The sequence below is a fragment of the Ambystoma mexicanum genome, chromosome 11 (genome assembly GCF_040938575.1).
Source record: "Ambystoma mexicanum isolate Mex_15411 chromosome 11, UKY_AmexF1_1, whole genome shotgun sequence".
Lineage (NCBI taxonomy): Eukaryota > Metazoa > Chordata > Amphibia > Caudata > Ambystomatidae > Ambystoma > Ambystoma mexicanum.
Genome location: NC_090934.1, coordinates 1283616609 through 1283638189, shown reverse-complemented (window position 1 = coordinate 1283638189; position 21581 = coordinate 1283616609). Strand labels below are relative to the sequence as shown.

General features: G+C 48.8%; 1 protein-coding gene across 1 annotated transcript in view; it reads right to left on the bottom strand.

Annotated features, from left to right (window-relative positions):
* The window catches only part of LARP6 (La ribonucleoprotein 6, translational regulator), a 76992-nt gene that overhangs the window by 17023 nt on the left and 38388 nt on the right, over positions 1-21581 (bottom strand). Inside the window, exon 2 of the mRNA XM_069624758.1 lies at positions 955-1165. Within this exon, the coding sequence (XP_069480859.1) occupies positions 955-1165 (211 nt within the window). The remainder of the gene's footprint in view (positions 1-954; positions 1166-21581) is intronic.

The window sequence follows — 21581 nt, the reverse complement described above, 5'->3', positions numbered from 1 at the left end:
TACGGCCCCTCCAATCAGCACGGTGCTTTTTGACCATATGTAGCGATGTAATCCATGATGAAATTTTATGTGCTGCCCGTGTAATTTTTGGCAAGTGCTCTTGGGCAACAGAGTTCTTTGCTGGCATTATGATATAAACTTTTGTCATCCTTGCAACTCATCTCTTGGTCTCATTCCCTGATGAGGCGCGTTATCCTTACTTTTGCATTTTTATGAGGACACGTGTATGAGTGGGTGCCTTCAACAGCTTCTACCCAATGAGTAGAACACGATGGGCAGGTTTTTATAGTGTGACTGAAAAGCTGAAGGTCGCTTTTTTACAAAGGACACGTCACCTACAGTTTTGTTCCAATAGATTTAAGTGTCTAAGGGACAACTATTCTGTTAAAATCAATTCCTTGGTTATTGTGCAGAAATTGATGCAGTATCCCCACACACAACTAGTTTAACAACCCGAATATTTGGTCATTGTAATTCACCTGCTCTGTACATTAATTAACCCTACCTGCCACAGCATGGTATTACCAGGTAGCCCATTGTGCCACCTTGCACAAAAATGTGGCAATAAAGAGTTTTGCAGGGGGTGGATAGATGGCAGATAAGGGCTTGCAGAAGGAACCCTACAGGTCAGCACGTAAGAGTTAACCTACATTGTGAGCTATGAACTACATAAAGCTGCATGGAGTTTCTCCTGTTAATGTCAGAATAGGTTAACTATGCATACAAGGTCACCAAAAGAGGTGCTATCCTCGATATAACAGCTGAGGTACCAGAAGGTGTCAACTGTGGGTTACATTAGTTAACGCCAACATGGTCCCAAGGGAGAGGTGTCATGGCATTCAACATGTAAAAATCCCATCTTTGGAGGGATGACTCCCGCCATTAAAAAAACACGCTAAATAAAAAAATGCTACCACCTGTGCACAAATTTAGAGCAAAGTAACAGCAAGATACCTTTTTGAAAGACGTAAGCAGTTTCACACTGACGTAGCCCATCTTATTTCGCCTGACGTGCTTTAACAGGAATGCATCTTTTTCAAGGTTCTCGTCCGAGAGGTAGTATTCAATTTGCACAATTAGCTTTTCGATCAGCTCCGAGTCTGGGGGTTTCCAGTTTGGATCCAATTCATCATTATCATTCTCCCCTCCGCTCGTGGCAGCTCCGCTGAAAATAAAGCAAGCAGGATCAATTCCATGCGGAAACATGAACTTTAGGTTTTCGACATGACCTACGAGTTTAACTATTTATTGCAACCAGAGATCGACAAAAATACATCGTTACTAAATAGGAATGCTGTGCATCTTCAGACCGTGACCCACCAAGTGAGAAAAAAGCCTTTCACGAGCCAGTCTCCTGTCCCACCTGTAGAGATTCTACTAGCAAAACTGGCAGCACAGAGGTCACGCTCGCTGGTCATTTTAGGTGCTGAAGTAGGGAGAAAAGACCACCACGTTCAGGTGACAAACCTTCAACAAACTGACCTCTGTGTCAAAGCTGCTGCATCTTGTCCTTATACAGGGCGTGTGTCATGGGACAGTCCTACACCAAGGCTACCCCCGGACTCTTCAGATAGACAACCGTCCCGCCTCCTTTATCCAGACCTGTAACTGCCTTTCCACGGTGTCAAACCTGAACTCCAAGCCCACTGTACACCTGTTTACGCAGTGTAGCCACCGTCGCCACCCTCTTCCAGTATAATGAGCACCAATTTGGTGTTAATTCTCCAATTATTGGCAAATAATCGGAATGGATTGCCATAGAGAAAAGGGGCAGGGAAAGTGTGGCTTCATGATTGGAGCCAAAGGGGTTGGAGGTTATAGGGAATACTTTCGTGCAGAAGCCAAGAGTGTAAATTACTGATGCAAACCATACGGAACCTTAGATTGTGTTTCAAAGCGGCAACATGGAGAGGCCATGGGAATTAATAAAACAATAAGGGGACGAGGCAGACCTACTAGGCCTTGTGAACATTCAGTATGCGCTAGTGAAGAGAGCGATTGGGGGCGGGGGGGTGTAAGTGCTAGTAGTATCGGGGGAAGGTGCTGGGAGCAAGTAGCTGTAAAAGCATGGGTGAAGGGGGTCTCCAAGAACGAATAAGGGCCGGCCTGTGGTGACCTAGGCCAGTGGGTGCCAAGGCAAAGTGCTGGGAAGGGTGAAGGCTGTAGGCGATGGGGAGGCCAGGACCAGGGAGGACACATAAGGGCCCTGTTCACCAATCTCGGCAACTGTGGGAGTTCAGCAGTTGAGGAAGGAAGGGAAGGAGGAGGTGAAAAGGAAAGTCTTGAAGAGCTTCTGGAATTGAGGAGAACCGGCTCAAGAGGAAGAGTGAGGCTGTTCCATAGGAGGGTCCCTGAGGAAAGCTCAGCCACCAGCTTGCTGATTAGCGGAGTGCTTAACACACAAAGTTGGTGCCGGAGGAGTGTAGAGATCTGGAGGGAGAACATTTAGTGAGCAAATTGTAGAAAGCGTGGTCCATAGAGAGACTTGTGGATGATTGAGGGAATTGAATGTGATCCTTGGAGCAACTGGGAGCCAGTGGCGGGTTCTTGGGGCTGGAGAGATGTGATCCCTGGGCTTGAGGCCAAGGATAACTCAGTCTTATTCTGGATTAGCTGGAGGGGTTGTAGAGATGAAGATAGATTAAGGAAAAAATGCTATTGCAACAGTCTAGCCTAGAGAGAACCAGAGCTCTAGAGACCGCGCGTTTCTGGAGGGAAGTGAGGAAAGGAAAGTGGGACTTCTTGGCAAGGTCCCAAAAATGAGGGTCCCAAAAATCAGGGATAAAGGAAGAGTTTAACATGACAAGGTTTCTGGCGACCAATGAAGAAGGGGAGAGCCTATAGAAGATGGCCAGATTGAGAGAAAGAGCGAGCAGGGGTCCCACTAGGAAAATCCCAGACTTGCTTGTGCTGAGACAGATCACTGGAAGTACACCAGGACTGAATAAGAGGATCAGAGGGAAGTTTGAAGAGTTGTATGTGGTCTGCATAACACTGGAGGTTTGGTGAGAAGGTGGAAAATGAGGCGTGCAAGGTTAAAGAGCCAGTGAGAAATGTTGGAGATAAGGTGGGGAAGAGCAAGAGCCCAAAATGACCTGGGATGGACATTAACAGAGGAAGGTCAGCCAATCCAGTGCCTGCTCCGATATACCTAGGGTATCCTGGAGCCGTTTATGAGGATGGAGTGGTGGACCATAACAAAATGCAGAGGAAAGATCAAATAGAATGAGGACAGCGAATTGGAGTCGGGAGATGCAAGCAGTTCCTGTGTGTTCAGAAGAGCACATACTTCCAGCGCTGCCCTGAATCTATCTTTCTAATTGTAGCCATACCATTGTACCCCATTACTGCATCCATGCAGAGGGGACTTGGCCTAACAGTTCGGGCTGGGCTGCTCCCATTGCTGACAGCACCCGATTGATGGCTAGACCCCTTCTGCAGTGGCACATGCTGCTGGCTGTGGAAGTTTGCCCAAAGCAGTGCCAGTGGTTCAGGTTTATTCAAAACCTTCTGCCCACCACTTGGTTATACACCATTACTGTAGCCTCATGACCCTCCTGCCCACCCTGATAAGTTATACTATATAAAGCCTATGGCATAGCTACAAGTACGTTCTAGACCTAAATTATATAGTGCTCAACACATTGGCCTGAAAGGTTTGAACTGACTTTTGTAGTCTGTAATGGAGCACAACGTTATGGTACCACAGGCACTCAGCAAAGAAACTACAAAATGAAAATTAAAAACTGATACAATGCTTTTATTCAAAATGTAAACACGAATATTTCCAGCTCAACTGTCCCTCCTAAATATCAGACCAAACTTTCACACGTTTTAGTCTGCGAGAAGCATTTATGCAGTCATCCAAATAGATTGGGTGTGCAACTGTGGGAATGTGACTACAGGAAATGTATCCATTAAGGGTGACATTGATGCTGGCTAGTAGCTTAGTAATTCTTCCACTGGGTGGACAGCCCACCAAGAGGTCACTAAAGCAGACCCACATTCGTTTGACCTCCAGACTGCATCACTTCATTAAGATAAGAAATGAAATCTAGAATGAATTCAGTAGGCAAGACTACGTAGCCTTGTGGAGAAAAAAAAAACAATTACTCCCAGTTGCACTGGACAACCTTCCACCATTTCAGCCAGTGTGTCACAACTGGTGGGGAAGGAATGGTTTGGGATTGGACCAATAGAATTGGGCCCCACCCCCCATAATGGTCAGTCCATCCCAAAATGCTAGGCTGCATGTCTTATGTCAAATGTATTGGCTAACCATGTACTGTATTGAAATCCACCATCACGGAGGTAAATGCTGTACTAGGTCACGTGGTGCATAGTCTAGAGTACACAATAAATTTGCTTCAGTTGCAGGGAAGGTAGATGTGCAAGGGGATAGTGACTCACTATCATGGCTAGCCAGATTTCCAAGCCAGCCTGAAGACTAAGATGCCAGAGAGCATTACAAATGTAGAATATAGCGGCGCCCATAGTGCGACCCCCCTCCACTCCATAACTGGTTCATCCATCAATAGGGGATGTAATATATCCCAAAAGCAGGCAACCAACCAATAAACCCCAACAATAGTTTGAAAGACCAAGGTTATAGAAGTTTTTTTTGTTTTTTTTTTTAAAAAACAAGCAATAACTATTATCAGACCATATATAAAGCTGCACCTAAAGCTGCACCAGAACATTTTAATTTGAAGGCACTCCGATTCCTCCTCCCCAGAAAGTATGAAAGTTCGCATTTTTTTCTTAAACAGAGGGATGCGTGTACCCAAGGCACTTGTAGTGACAATTCTGCCCTCCACCATCCCAAAACCATAACAGGATTTCCATTAACACTGGTTGACTGCTTCAAACGGCAAAAACGTGGATTCAAGTGTAGTCGATGAAAAAGTATACTGGAGAAATGTTGGGTTGAGGGGCAATTTGGAACCCTTGAAATTAAAGTAAAGGCATTAAAAGCAGCTCTTGCAGGGGGCCTCTGGCAGCTTGCATTGTATGGAGCCTGCAAGCACGTGCCCTCCTGCTTCCCCACTGCATATATGGATTACGATTAACATGGCCTGCAGAATGAGGCAGCGGACCACTTCTGCAGATTACAGAACCAAAGTGGACTGGTGAACCCCACCCTTTTAAACCATCTGTTCACAAAACACACTTCTAATAAAATAAACCCACACTTCAAAATACACTACACACAACCAATTCCTCTTGTGCAAAACAATTCCAGGTAAAAAAAGTACCTTAGGATTTGACAGACCAGTGTTATGAAACAAAGACGTTACCGGGAGTACATATGCGATCACTTTTTGACAGTAATGACAGTTAGGTTTTAAAGATAAGCGTACCCGCGGGAAGAAATGTAACCGTAGTCAAACACACTTAGCACATGAATTAACAAGAGAGTTGGGGATAAAAATCGTGTGCAATAGGTCAAGGCAGAGAGAATCAGAGGGCACTTTCTAACAAGATGAAAGTCAATAGGCCTGCGCCAGTGTCAAGTGGAACAGGGATCCTGTCGCCGAGGATCACACGGTTAGAACAGTTCACGATTCAAGACTGCCAGGAGTACTCAGATATTGTCAGAAGGAGGCAAAAGTTATAAGAGGGAAGGAAAAAAAAAAGGGCAAGCCTTTGGTGAGTAAGAAGGGGTCGGACACAGTACCTGATCTCAAAGACAACCCTGTGTCACTGCACTGAAGGTGGCGTGACACAAACTAGGGCTCATGAAGTGGTGTGGCTCCAGAGTCCAAGATCACACAAAAAGTAGAAATACTCAAGGCAAAACATATGTAAGAGGGGAGAAAAGGCTCACACTCTTACCAAGTGGAAAAAAAATAAACCCCTGAAATACAGCAAAGCTGCTGAGGGACTCACTAGGTGATGAAAATTAGCCATAAATTAGAATTCTCCCCAACAGCCTGCAAGAACTAGTTGGAACCAGAGTTCACTTCCCATGAACCGACTGGGGCGTAACGAATTCCCCACACCTGCAACCACATGGAATGTTGCAATGTAACTCAAATACTCACGCCAGAGATTTGACCAGTGGATAACGGCTCGAATCCCAGCCTCAGACTCAAAACTCCAGTCTGAATACCATCAAGGTAAGTAATGGGGGCACACGTGACTGAAGCAGCAACAGATGGAATTAGAAAAGGCTATGTACCATTGGTAAATGGCGTATTCCAATGAATAGGTTTTTCATTTGGACACTGCATAATTCCCAGTTTGGCAAGTCATAAAACCGTCTGCTACATGAATGCTGCACAACTTGTCAACTTTGACTACATGGGACACAGCAGCAATGACGGACTACCCCTGCTATAAAGCTGTACATACTAACAGCAAAAGGCAAATACGCGCTGGCATTCCTTTAAGCACTCAACATTCCTCGGCAAGCATTTCAATTTACATGTTTGTGGGAAGTGATTTCCGCAAGGTCCTGAACCAAGTAATTTGAAGAGGGGAAAGGCAATGATAGCGGCTGTCAAACATTGATCTTTTTGCAGGGAAATGGAGAGGCCCTTCAAGAAAGCCATCTTTCCAAGAGTATTGGAGTGGATTAATCATTCCACTCTATACCAGAAAACTTGGCAGTCCGGGGTGTGAGGTGGCTGAAGAAATCCATAAGAAGAGCTAGGACCGCAGAATATCCAAAAATATCACAGCTCCTTCTATTAGAAGGTGACTGGCAGCAGGAGACCATATGCAGACCCCTTCGCTGAACAGTCAAAATACCCCAGTGCATTCACTGCATTGCTCCTCAGACCCAACAGTACACCTTTCAGACAGTTCGCCTTGCACATTGTGGAGGAGAAGCAAGCGTGGTTAATATGAAGCAACTCGTCTGTGTACGATGAAATGCCCCCTTTGAACAGTTGCAATGCTCTCACAAGGAGCATTTACCAGGCATAGGAAAAATAGAAGGCAGCCGTGGTACAGGACGGTCAACATATGATAGACAACTGAGAATCGGCATGCAATGGGTAAAATCTACTGCATGCAAATCAGCAACTGTGGTGGCCCAATTTAAACTAATTAGAACCCAAAATGTGTGTAAGGACTCAGAAATGGTGTGCTTAGTTGCCCAAGTGAAGTAGTGAGGGGACAAGTGACTTGATGCCTGGCTGACAGTTTAAATTGCAATCCTTTCAGTCTGGCTACACCACAGAAGAGAAGTTGGGATCAATGCTTCAACATAATGGGAAAGTAATATTAGACATAACCGCAAGAGAAAACTCACAAAAACAGACACTATACAAATTCCATAGCAGCCAAGTCTTTGCCAGTAAATTCCTATAAAAGATTAAAAGTTGATGCTGCAGTCAAAAAAAAAAATAAAAAACATTTTTAAAAAAATTTTTAAAAAAAAAGAGCCGCAGAGACCAGTCGTGGGGGATCCTTAACAGCTCAGTGTGGGAATACATTAAATCACTTGGTGAGTAAGGCCGTTGAAGAGGCATTTGTAAATGAAAAAGTACTTTGGGATACTAAGCTATTCTGAAATACTGCAATGGTTCTCAATTAGAAAATGAATGAGATCCTCAAAGTTGACGCAGAAACCAGTTTATTTCACATTTGGCCCCAACAGAGAACCCGCCCACTCCTCCTCGCCACCCCACTAACGTGCCCCAACCAGACCCTTCAAAGATTGCACAAGCACCAGCCAAGAGCGATGTGCGAGCAGCATAACATAATGCACGTCAGATGCATGGGCCGATGTTCAGACCATGGAAACTAGTTACCTTTTTGCTAAACGGAGAGAAGGTAATGAATTCCCATCTGAAAGTGTGTATAGTCTGAGCTTTTGATTTTAATTTCATAAAATGTGGGAACTGTATTGTCTGGAGGGGACACTTCTAATCACACGCCACGCCCTTAATGCACCCGTAAGCAAAAGCCAAATAAACCCATGTGACTTTGCTGGAGAGGTCTCCCGACAGCCCCTGCAACTACTTTGATCCTGCTCTGCTGTCACTGCAAAGACAGCATGTGTATTGCTGAATGCAGCCTGCTGGAGGCCAAAGTTGCAAGCCGGCATGAGTCTGCTCTGTAGCCCAAAGCACCCCTTTACCCAAATTACAACCAAGTCTCTGAAGTGCTTGGTGACACGTAAACCCTGACTGGCTTGACAGGGTTCCATATTAACTAAGAGGCCGTGCCAATTGCATATTTTTTAAATAAATTGCAGCAAAAAGGCTTTGGTTTGGCCCTCACAATCCATGTGAAGGATGCAGGGGACACCCACGGACCCATTATACCGCACAGGGAGAGCCGGGGCGAGGGAGCCAGGGAGGGGACACCCCCGCTTCCCTTGTGTGGTAGATTACCAGGTGACACCATGGCCTTTTTGCCACGATTTATTGTAAAGAAAAACAGTCATTTTTCGGCGACCATATTACTGGATACCCTTGACAGGTTGGCTCCCAAGATTAAACTACTATAAGCAGTTGGACAGCATAATCTAATGGTCCACTTGTTGACCAGTGACTCGTCCATGACCAATGTGTGGATGGTGTGCCTGGCCTGTGTCCCAACCAGGAACCACCTGGTTCAAGGCCAAGAAGCTTACCCTTTGGGCCACCTGCTCCAGTACAGAAATTCCTCCTGTGGTTGTGCTGGGAGCAGGCTTTCAAAAGACGTGCCTGCCAGGATTCAACATGTACTCACGATGCTCATTACTGCAGTCCTTGGAAGGAAGGGCTGGAGTTTGAATAGCCTTGGACTGTTATAGGTCAAAGTTTCAACTCAAAAGGGTCGAATGACAAAAGGGTCGAGTCGACTGGGGGGGGGGGATAAATAAATAAAAGAATTTTTGGGGGGTCCCCCCACCCAAAACCCCGTTTTTGGTGTAAAAACACTTTCCTATACTAAAGCAGAAACAACAACCAAAAAATATAAATTAAAAAAAAAAATTCGATCCTTTTGTTTTCAGTCGAATTGACTCGACCCTTTTGTCATTCGACCCTTTTGAATCGAAACTTTGACCGGACACTGCATTGGACAGACTTACAGTTCACTGGGTGGAGTGAAGGGGGGGGTGAGGGGGAGGTCCACCTGCTTGGTATTCACTGGGGAATTCTCAAACTTACTGCCACCCTCCCACTCCCAGCAGAAATCACAGGACAAAGGACATTAGACATGGTAGTCCCAATTGGAGGCGTTACAGTAGGGGCAGCCATGTCCTGCCTTTGCCTATATATGGCGAGGGGGCAGTGACTCCCCCCCCCCCCCCCATCCCCTGGGGATACATCTTTGGATTTCTGAAGATAATTCACATGGAACCCAGTTGTCAGTACATCCTGCTCCAAGATACTCTGCCAGAAGCAGAGAAACTTCCAAGAAAGAGGGAAGGATTTGTCCCCAACCATCCAAGGGCAGCCCTGCCAATTCTTAAAAATCCCACTAGACATGCATGGAAAGTTTTAGTTCACATTCTACTGAAGAGAAATGCACTCGCCCCATGGAGCAAACAGTTGTGCTTTCTGTAAAATCATGCATCTCACCGTAAACATTTCATATTTGGTACAATGCTGTCATCTAAAGGCCAGCCATGCACAGTGAAATTTATTTGTTGATTACTGCGAAGTTCGCAGTAAATGTAAGTTTCAAAACATCTCATACTCCCGCATTAACGTAGACTACCATTCAAATGGTACTCCCTGCACAAAAATCGCCAATGCAAGTGGGCTAGTAGATTTTGGGAGCCCTGCAAGTGCATATTTGTAGTTAAGCTGCTATATGGCCCAAGGCCATACCTACTGCCTAACTGCAATTAGCAGTTCTTGCCAGTGCTCTATGGTAACACATGCACTACCCTCGTCCCGAGACACTGGACAAGTCCGGTCAGCAACCCTTCAGTCAAGAAACAGCTAGCTCTGGCCCCGTCGAACAGCTTGTACGCTACACCAAACATCCTGTTCAAAGCTTCATTAAACGTGCCACTGCCACTTGTGAACCACACCATGTGTTGGACCTATTTTCCTAACTCGGCAACCACACTGCATTACCGCCTCAAAGTGCCATTAAGCCTGGTTTCATTTTGGGCAACATTAAAACCACCTGCAGTGGTCCTGTGTCCTGGGCCCGCTTTCAGGGCACTAGTAACTAGGACTCACCCTCTACATTTTTTCTAAAGACAATCGTCATAGGTACTGAACACCAGTCTACCCAGGTCTTCAAGGCCTAGAGTGTTCTTTCACAACAAAAGGATCCATTCTGTGCGCTTGTTAGTGGTATGCATTTTCAGTTTCAAAAAAGGTCACATTTTTATAAAACTTCGTACAATGATTCCAAAAAATACTATCCAAACGCTGCTACTGCCTACGGCCCTCTGAAGTAGCTTGGGTAGTGTAGGCCAACAGCAGACTAAGTGACCGAGGTAACCCTTCAGGGTGTGTGCCATGTTCACCCTCAATTCGGATCCCACGTCTGGGCATATCTGTCCCAAACAGGGTAAACACAGCAAAACAAATAGGTGATGGCTGGTCTTTTCCCTTTCTGTAATGGCAGGCCAAGAACAGCATTTGCAGGGTTGCCCAGAGTGATGCCATTGTCATTCTAAACCTTACAGCAATCACCTCTTGTTTTGCTTTAGTCACCCAGAGTCGGACTGGTATGCCCAGACGTCGATCCCATGCTTGCTGGGCCTATAGATCTAAGCTACTCCTCAGGGATGCCACCCAATGAGGCCAAAACATGTCTGGGGATGCTTTGGTCTCATACAGAATGGATGGGCTAGCAGTTTGGGCTGGACTGACTTTTGCAGTGACATTTGCAAATGGTCTTACCCCTTTCTGTAATGGCTTGACAAGCAATGGTGGTCTGGAGGGCTGCCCAGAGCGATGCCAGAAGTTAAGATTAATTCTAAACCTTCCAGCCATCACCTCTTGGCCTCGAGGGGCGTTTAGCTGGGCCACACAAGGCATGCAGCAGGTTATCCCTGCCAAGGTTATTCCAATGCCCACCTCCCTGTTGCGCAGGCTGCTCTGGTTTTCAGTGACATTCCTTACACTTGACACCACTACATTTCTACAGCAGGGGCATGATGTCATAAGTGCACTGAATCATGCTTACAGTTTATGTAGCCTGAGAAGCAACTAATATCAATGTGTGGTTGGTTTGTACGGTAAGCCTCATTGGACCATGGCATCCCTGGAGCCAGTACTCATGCCCCACCCACCTGTCAATGTAAGGAGTGATGGGATGTCAAGGCTTGGATTGGGTTATGGCGCTTGGGTCAAGTGAGCAACAAACTGAGTCGATAGAACCCGTCGGGTCAAAAGGACCTCATCTGCTGATACCGTGAAAACGTTTTTCTAAACCTGTAATTTGGTAGCTACGTTTTCCTGTTCGTGTGCACGTGGGATGTCCTTAGTTTTCAGGGTTTACGGCGACATCTAAAAAACCAGTCACGTGCAGATTTAGTCAAAACACTCCGACATAAACTTTGCGTTTTGTATTAACATGTGAGGAGTAGGTGGACTGACTGGAACCCCCCTCCCTCTCCTAAGTCGCCGCCAATGCAAGTTTTTAGAAGCGCCATGACGCTGCTCCCCACCCGACCAGCTGAAATTACAGGCCCCATTAACAGTGCCATTTATAGCCGCCTCCAGGTGCTGCGCTAGTCACTACCAGGAAAAGTGACACGTGATGAGTCACGTACTTCAGAAGTGGCCTTCCCTTGCACTATGCGTAACAGTCACGCTGGAAAGTCAGAAACGGAAACGCTTCCTACATCCTGGAAAGCAACAAGTCAGGATTGGATTTCGCAATGCAAGCCACCAAAATAAACAAACGCGCCGTGGACGTTGCACATAGGCGTCAGACACCCTCCCGCCGAAGCCGTGTGATGAAAAAGGTGCAAAGGTCCGACAAACGCATACACGCAAGGCTCCCGATTTCATACATGCCAACCCTCCCTATTTAGGCGGGAGACTCCCGATTTTTTAGCGAAAAATCGTGCTATTTTTCACTGTCTCCCGCCTGAAATCGCTGTAGCCCCAATGCATTCCTATCGCGAAATGTTGGTCTCCCGATTTCCCTTTGGATATCTTCCTCCCAGCTGTGTCTGAATGTTGGCATGTATGCGATTTAGGCACGACCCTCCGGATTTTTCAAATAAACATTACTCTTTCCTAAAATAATTAAAACCCCAATGCAATCCTGGTCAATTACGGGCTCCTGCTTTGTTGTAAAAATCTTCCTACCAGGTGCTCGAGTGTTGGCATGTATGCAAAACGTGCCCCCCCCACGCACACATGTATTAATCTCACTGATCCATCTAACTTGGCAGATATTACCAGAGACCCTGCCACACGCCCAAAAAGTCACCAAGCCAATCAACTGTCCCTCCCATCAAAAGAATGAAAGCAGGAGGCATTAGCTTCCCACACATTGCTTCCAAACTGGAACGCACTACCCAATGCCCTCTGAGCTGAACCCACTCTCCACCTTTTGCTAAAACTCAAACCACACTGTTCAACTAGCTCTCTCGCGTGTCCCTCATGCCACCTCCCTCAGCCCATCTATGTCCTGCACTGTAACTAAGATAGGTTTATGCTCACGTTGTGAATTGCAAAAGGAACATGTAACCAAGTCCTGTCATTCACGCACAACCTGTTTAACTTTAAATCCCCTGTCATGCATTTGTGTAACCAGCATGTATTGCCTCTAAATGCCAAGATGCCCAAGGGCTGTTGCGCGCTCTATAAATGCTAACAAACGTGTTGCCTGGCCCTTCACCAGCCCCCCTTTCTGTGGCAGCATGGTGTTGGCAGAGGGGTGCACAGAGCAGGCCCGATGGGCCCGGAGGAAGGGAACAGGGAATGCCTGGTGACGTTTTGGTTGTGTTCTGTGAGGTTTAGCCCGGAGATTCCATGTTTCCATGCTCAACTCCAGGTCTCCAGGAAGAGCGTAGAGTCTCCAGGATTTTCGAAAGTCACATCAACTCCACACCTCCATGTGATGGACCACAGACTTGCGTCCAATCGCATGAAGGTGTTGGCGGAGACAGGCACAGCATGATTATGCCATGAGGTGCCTGTACAACACTTTTGCAGACCTCAGGGTACTTCAAGGCACTCAAGAGAAACAGAAAATGCAGCACATGCAGAGAGACCTGCATTCTGGCATCAGCCTGCTCTGAACCAGAGTGACCGTGACAGGTACAGCGCTGGCCCAGTGTATGCATCAATAGTTATTTTAACTACATTTTGTAGTGCGCCTCGTGCAAAGGATGCTGTTTCAGTGTCCTGGAAGGGATAGAGTAGATAGGGGCAGAGGTGGACAAACTTCCCTCAAGGGAAAAGCAGCTGGCAAATGAGTTAGGATTGAAACACTGAATTTTGCGGACTGGTAAAACCTGATATTTACCACTACCAACAAACTGGCAATAAGCCACATAACCGCGTTTCCTCATAACCAGACATTGTTCTGGGTTCAGAAGTTGCAGAGTTGCTCCAAGTCTAAATAAATCAGTGAAACCCGTCCAAGTGTTGATATTTCTGCATATTTTCTTTTATATCACAGTATTTTGTATAGATATGGTTGACTTTTCCTGTATAAGTCTTGGGCTACTAATGGTTTTCCTTAATTGTGTTTTGGCTTTATTTTTCAACATAGTATTTGGCAAGTAGTTGGGGTAAGTGGGCTCAGTCTAGCAAGTGGGTGTGGGTGGGGCGTTTATTATCAATCTCAGGGTTTTTCTTTTTAAAATGTAGGCCGGTATGAGCAAGGGTAGCATTTGGCTGGGTGTAGCTGGAGCTCAGCCTTGGCATGTTGAGGGGCTGTGGGGCTAGTTGGTCCCCCAATGGTGGCCAGGTAATGCTGCAGCACTCCATTTCGGGTGCGAGGACAGGCCTTGTGGAGAGTAGGAGAGCAGTGGGCAAGCCACCTTTTAGGTCAGTGCCAGTTTTGGGCAGCAGAGGGTGGGGCCAGGTGGCAGCTTCATATAGCCCCTCCATGCCCCCAACTAGGTTGCTGGGGATAGAAGAGCGGTTTAGTGGGCAGTCAAAGTCACAGGTAAGTTAATATTTAGAATCGTGCATTTGATGAAGTAACTTGGGTGGAAAAAAAAAATGAGAAAAATCAAGCAGTAACTCTAAAATAATTGCATATAAAAAGCAGTACGACCAATAAACTGAAAAAGTACTATAAAAATTAGTCTAAGGGACAGAAACAAATGCGATTAGAGAAGGATGGGGAATTTATGCTACAGGCAGTAAACACAATGCATCAAAATTCCTTAAGTTTATCTCAATGGCAAATAGTGATCCCTGAAAAAAGGTAGCAAACATACTTGAAAAGATCCAGAAGAGCTGTTGAAAAGATCCCAGTCTGCGAACTACCCATTGACAAAATAGATTAGACCAACATCCAGGGCTGCTGGCCATGGGTTGACCAATGCAATACCAAAATCTGATATTCCAGTATTGTCAGATGTTCTTGCAACAAAGTCCTGGAGAAAATCAGTGATAATTCCCATCCAGTTACCTCTGGGTTAGGAGTGCTAAGTGAGATCGGGAAGATTCTAGATTTTGATAGCAACATCTTCACTGGAATAACATTGAATAAACTCGAAATTTTATTAGCCTGTTTGTTTAAACGGGCAGGCTAGCCAGGGGCTACAAGATGGGGAAGAAGGATGGGCAGTGGCTTGGGTAGAGCCCAAGAATAAAGTTGGAGATGTTGGGGACTTGAAGGGGAAGAAATATTTGAAAGGATGGAAGGAAGTGGGTGTCCCACCAATGGAGTCCACGGATTTTGCACAGTCCAGCCCAAGGGCTTTTGTGGTAATGTGCTTTCAGCTGGTCCCCATTCTAGGTATTAATGGATGCATAGCTCTTAAATGTTTTGTGGCCACACGACCGGTGAACACCATACATGTCAACCCTCCCGATTTAGGCAGGAAACTCGCCCATAACCTTCTCCCTCCTAAAAGAAATATAATCCAAAGGGAAAATGTAATTCTCCCACTTTGTGCAAGAAAATCCCCCTCCCAGGTGCTGCAAAATGTTGGCATGTATATTTGTTTTGGATGGGTGAAAGCGCATTGACATGGGTGGGTGAGCTGCTTACAATGCGGGCAACACCCACCAAAAGCATGCATTGAGATAGGCAGATGGCAACACTGCAAGCATGCCTCCATAGAAAGCAACCCCGTAGGTCAGCATTTTCCAAAATGTCAATATGGGCAGAAATTCCCATGCTAGTGAATGAAGTGAGACATACCCATCCCCCAGGTCGAACTATTTCATGGCACATTTCAGCAGGAATTTGAAAAAAACTATGGAATTTAAAAGGAGCACTGCCGAGCCCCATCTTGAAACGTTTTGTACAACAGAGTACCAGAGTCACTGTCCCAAAGGACAGATTTCCCCCCCTTCGCCCAGCCTGTGAGTTGCCAGCCATACTTAGCCTTCACATATACTATTCTTTACTTGGCTACTCTTGACCAATAGTCTTGATAGTATTTCTAACTAATGGGAGAAATCAAATGTACCCCCTGGCAATGAAACCATCATGCAGCCATACACTACAAGTTGTAGCATTTCATTGAAAACCTGCCCTCTGGAGGCCACCAGGGGGCGCGGGCAGGATGGACGCCTGAACGTCGAGCTCCGCACCCAGCCCCGGGTGAATCACGATTTATCGGCGAAACGAGGGTCCCATATACTACGCGACCCCCCCCAAAAGACGTGGAAGCCTGTGGCCCCCACCTGGGTCCAACTTTGGTTCCGATCCGACGCTCCTGTGCGGAGTTACACGGACCAAGGCGATATCGGCTGCCCCTCCCCCACGACCTGGCGCGGAGTGGCGCAGGAGACAGCACGAGCCGCGCCGCCCACGAATAGGCCCGAGAGGGTGAGCCCGCGGCGCTTCCTCCCCTGGGCATCCTCCGACTTGAAGAAAACCGTCCACCCACACAGGGAACGCACGCCCGGCGCCTCTGGTGCCCGAGGCCCGGCCTGACCCGGAGAAAGGCGGCGTCCGTCGTAAACTGGCCGACACGAACCCCTCATGAACTGGAGAGAGAACTTGCTGAAATATCAGTTTGTTCCCAAAGAAAGGACCATGGCCGCCGGTAGCCCCACCGTCCCACCCCCGGATCTGGGGGCTATCCAGAACAACATCCAAACGATTCTGGAGGAGATACGAGGTATGAGGACAGACATGGGGGCCAAACTGGCCGACCTCACCACCAAGGTCGCCACCCTAGAAGACCGCGTGGAGGGCGTCGAGAATAACCAACTTTCGGCGACACTCCTCGAAACCCAAATGGACATGAGACTCCGAGACATGGAAAGGCGCGAGGAAGAGCTTCGGTTCAAGGTTGACGACATGGAAAATAGGGAGAGGAGGAACAACCTTCGAATCTTTGGCCTGATGGAATCTGAGGGCGAATCCGTACAAGGACTTGAAGGCAAAGTGCACGATATCGTGAGGATCGCCCTGGGAACGGAAGACGTGGGGGCGACCAACTTCGACAGGGTGCACCGAGCGGGGGGGGGAGGCAGAGGCCCACGCTCGGTTCTGGTTCGGCTGCACTACTACAGGGACAAGATCAGAATCCTGGAAAAGGCGAGACATCTTGGCACCATACAGTACGGTGATTCAAAGGTATCCATCTTCCAAGACCTCTCGGCCCTAACCCTGTCAATGAGGAGGAAATGCGGCACACTCACAAGATGGTTGCAGGGAAAAGGAGTCCGATATCGGTGGGGTCACCCCTTCTATTTGGAGTTTGAGTGGCTAGGTGAGAAACACCACCTGGTGTCGGAGGAGGACATACGAAGAGCCACGGACGATCTGGTGAACGACCAGGCGGGCCATTCGGGCGCCCAGGAGGGAGGACCACGGGACCCCCCTAGGGGTCCCGACGGCCCAGGAAATCACAGTGGGAAATCTAAGGTCAAGGGGGCCCGAAAGTTTCGGAAAACCAGACACCCGTCGATGAACCCGGAAAATCACACTGACTCATGAAAATGACGTTCGATTGGAAGGAGAGAAAATCATGAGGTGAGAGACGATTCAGGGTACGGACGCAGGAGGCCCCGGGCCCACGAACTGCCTTGAACGGACACCGCGGCGGTGTCGCGTTTGGCCCACCGGACCTTGGGTCGGCAGACCATTATGTTAAAAAGTTAACTGTTTATTTGTGTTGCCCCGCGTTTGGGTTTCTGGTTGTGGGTTGAGGGCCCGGGCGGGGTCTCTGGTTTTTGTCTCGGTTAAGTGCACCGAAGGCCTGCAGGGGCCGACCTGAATCGGACTTGCGATCTGGGACTCTCCAGACACACGAAAACCCCGGGGCTGGGGTTGGAGTCCTTGGTGGTTCGTTGACCGGCCCCAACACATGTTGGGGAGAGTGGACGGACGCCTCAAGGTACAAGGGTGGGGAGGGGGGAGGGAAGACACGGGGAGGGGGGTCAGTTGCAAGGGGGGAGGGGATGGGGGGGATAACGGGGTAGTTTGGGGGACTCAGGGGGAAATTCAGTTCAGACCGCAAGAATACGCTTGGCAAGGGGCACTAAAATTCAATCACCACGAGGGGTTCAGAATACGCACACGGTATGATGACAACGATTGAAGGGAAGGTGGGCACGTTAAATGTCAAGGGTCTAAACTCTCAAAATAAAAGATCCCTCACGGGCAACATGTTCCGAAAACAACACCTGACGGTCCTATTTCTACAGGAAACACATTATAAGCGCGGGAGGGAATCCAGAATCAAGGGGAAAGACATCGGTAGCAACTATTGGGCTTCACACCCGACCTCGAAGAAGGAGGGGGTGGGCATTCTCCTGGGAAGGGCTCTCCAACTAACGGGGGTGGAAACCAAGAGGGGGTTTGGGGGTCGATTTCTGGGTGTCAAGGGGCTTTGCGAGGGGCAGCGAGTTACTCTCGCCACCGTATACGCGCCCAACACGGGCCAGGTGGAGTTCCTCACACGGATCTTTGGTGTCATGGATGAATGGGCCGAGGGGGCCATGATTCTCGGGGGTGATTTTAATCTCATAGCCGACCCCCAACTGGACTGGTGGTCCGCCAGAGGTGGGGTACCCAAGGGGATCACGAGGGATAACCTGGCCTTGCAGAACCTCTTGAGGGATCACTACTGGGTAGATGTTTGGCGCAAGGCGTACCCGGCCCAGGGTGGTTACACATTCTTTTCTCCCCCGCACTGCACCTACACCAGAATCGACCTTCTGTTGGCCTCAGAGGAGGGAGATGGGGCGATGACCCAACCAAAAGTCGAGACCATAACGTGGTCGGACCATGAACTACTTATAGCTAACTGGTCCCTGCCCATCGCCCCGAGATCGGCTCGATGGCGGTGCAACGACACGCTCCTTAGGGATCCAGTATTCCGTGAGTTCATGAAGCAGGAAATGCTGGCCTACTTCGAGACAAATGACACGGGGGAGACGGACATGTCCATGGTATGGGAAGCGGGGAAGGCCACCTTCAGAGGCCTCCTCATAGCGGAGGGCTCGAGGCGTAAAAGAGAGAGGGGCCTGATCGAGAGCAGACTCCGAGGGGAGCTGCAGATCTTGCGGGCCAGACTGGGAGTCCCGGGAGTGGACCGGAGGGCACTATTGGACGAGATGCAGGGCAAAAGACAGGAGCTCCATACGGTTCTCATAGGGGAGGTGGTTAAGAGGATGCGATATACCAAACAGAGATACTACGAACAGGGCGACAGGGTAGGCACTCTGCTGGCTCAGAGGTCGAGGGGGTGTAGAGTGGAGAGAGGGATTACCCGGTTGACCGACGAAGAGGGCAGGGTTCATGGGAACCGGCATGAAGTGACGGAATGCTTTGCTGAGTACTACAGCAAACTCTATTCTAGGCAAGCGGGCGAATCTCGGGAGGACATTGCCTCCTACCTGGCAGAACACCCCCTCCCCAAACTGACCGACCAGGACTTGGAGGCCCTCGAGGGGGAAATTTCAGAAGAGGAGGTGGAGGGAGCCATCAAGAGACTGAAGGCCGGAAAGGCTCCTGGCCTTGACGGCTACACAGCGGATTTCTATAAACAGACCCAGTCCACCTTAGTGAAGCCCCTGACCAAATTGTTCAACCAAATTAGAGGCAACGACACGATCCCCCCGACTTTCCTACAGGCCCTCATCACCGTCATACCTAAACCTGGTAAAGACCGGGCAGCTTGTGGGTCTTACAGACCCATTTCACTTCTCAACTTAGATGCCAAGATCTTTGCTAGGATCCTGGCCTCCAGATTGGAAAACTCCCTCCCACGCCTGATACATCCTGATCAGGCGGGATTCGTCCTCAATAGACAGGGTTCCGATAATTTAAGGAAGACCCTCCATGTATTGGCCACGACCGAGGCCAGGAATGAAGGCGCTCTCCTACTGGCTCTTGACGCGGAGAAGGCCTTTGACAGGGTCAGCTGGGCTTTCATGAGGGAGGTTCTCTTGTCAGTGGGGATGGGTCCAAGGTGGTTGGGATGGATATCCGCGCTCTACTCCTCCCCCTCGGCCAGAGTGGTGGCTAACGGGATTGAGTCTAGGGAATTCCCCCTTGAACGTGGCACGAGGCAGGGATGCCCCCTGTCTCCGTTAATCTACGCATTGGTGATGGAACCGTGGGCAATCTCGATCCGCAATGATGCGGACATCAGTGGTGTACAGATGGGGGATATGCACTGCAAGATCTGCCTCTTTGCGGATGACGCCCTGCTCTATGTCACCAGACCGTCCCAAACAATCCCTCGGGTTCTGCAGGGCCTCGCAAGATATGGAGAACTATCGGGGTATAAGGTTAATTTGGACAAATCGGTCGCATTCATGGGTGGGAACCTGCCAGACACGGAGGTGACCTTTGTGGAGGGTCTCCCCTTCAAGCGGAGCGATGAGGGGTTCCGTTACTTGGGAGTCCAAATCACACGTAACCTTGAGGACCTGTATGGGGCCAACTTCCCCCCCCTCTGGTCAGCAATCAGGAGAGACATAGAAAGGTGGGCGGGAACGGGTCTCTCATGGATGGCACGCCTTAACCTTATAAAAATGGTTATCCTCCCAAAATTTCTGTTTCTCTTTCAAATGCTCCCGGTCCAAGTCCCCAAGGCCTTTTTTGACGAGACAAAACGCATCCTCCTTAGATTCCTCTGGCAGGGCAAAAAACACAGGATTTCATACGAGGTTCTGACTAGGACCAAGGAAGATGGAGGGGTGGGCTACCCTGATCTCGAGACGTATTATAGGGCTTCCCAGTTGAGGATCCTGGTCGATCACTTCTCACCGGGACCGAAAAAACAGTGGGTAGCCATGGACAATAGGCCCCTGGCGCCCGTCACACTAGAGGAATGGCTCTGGGTCCCAAGGAGAACGATCCCCAGATCAGTCTTGAACCACCCGATTCTAAGAGTACTGTGGTCCCTGTGGAGAGAGGGAGGTTACTATAGATGGCTCACGACATGGCCCTCCCCCTTGAGCTGCATCTGGGCCCCTCCTTTCCTGGCCAAAATAGCGGAACCAGCAGCCTACCAGACATGGTTCGAGGCGGGCCTTAGTAGGACCGGCCAGTTGTGGGTGGGGGGCTCCTTCCTCCCCTTGAAGGACCTTGAGGAAGCCCTGGGAATAGGCACGCTTTCCCCGTTCCGATATCTTCAGCTTAAGGGTGCCCTCACGGAACCATCTTGGGGTGATACCCTCAGGAGGGAACTCACAGACTTTGAAAAACTCCTTCTGACCGCAAGGGGCTCCAAGGGGATAATCTCCCGCCTATACAAGCTCTTTCTGTTCTCCATCCCCCGAGACCCGCCACCAGCACGCATACAATGGGGTAGGGACCTGGGCGAGGAAATTGATGACGAGAGATGGACAGAGATGTGTAGACGGGCCAATCGATCCACATCCTCCCTCCAATATCGCCATCAGGCCCTCAAGATATTACATAGATGGCACTACCCCCCGCAAAGAATAGCCAAAATGCGTCCAGGATATGACCCACACTGTTGGAAATGTAGGACAGAGAGAGGTGACTATATCCACATGTGGTGGGGATGCCCAGTGGTCCAGAAATACTGGGACAAGGTGCGGACCTGGATCAAAGGGGTAGATGGGATAGAACGAGTATCCTGCCCGTGGCTCTTCCTCTTCGGGATTAGTAACGAAGAGGACCGGGGTAACACTCATGATCACATGCTCCAGGTGATGCTGGTAGCAGCTAGATGCTGTCTAGCGCAGAAATGGAAACACCCGAGAATGCCAGGGGAAAAAACCTGGGTGACCAAAGTAAGGGCCATCTACGACATGGAGTTCCTCACACACCTGCTCGATGAGTCTAAGTCCAGTATCGAGGAAATTTGGCTCCCCTTCTTTGATAAGTACGGCCGAGTGGTCTAGGTCCTGAAGACTGAGCTGAGGGATTCCCCTCCTCCCCACGGATGTGGGACCATGGGCCAAGGACCCGGCTGAGAACTGAACTCGTTTGGCCCATATGACTTTGGCGTGCCACACGCATATTGTATTGACGCCTCCATCATTAAGAGAGCCCGTTGTGCAAGTGTTTATCAAGGCTATGTAAGCGCGAACTGAAGG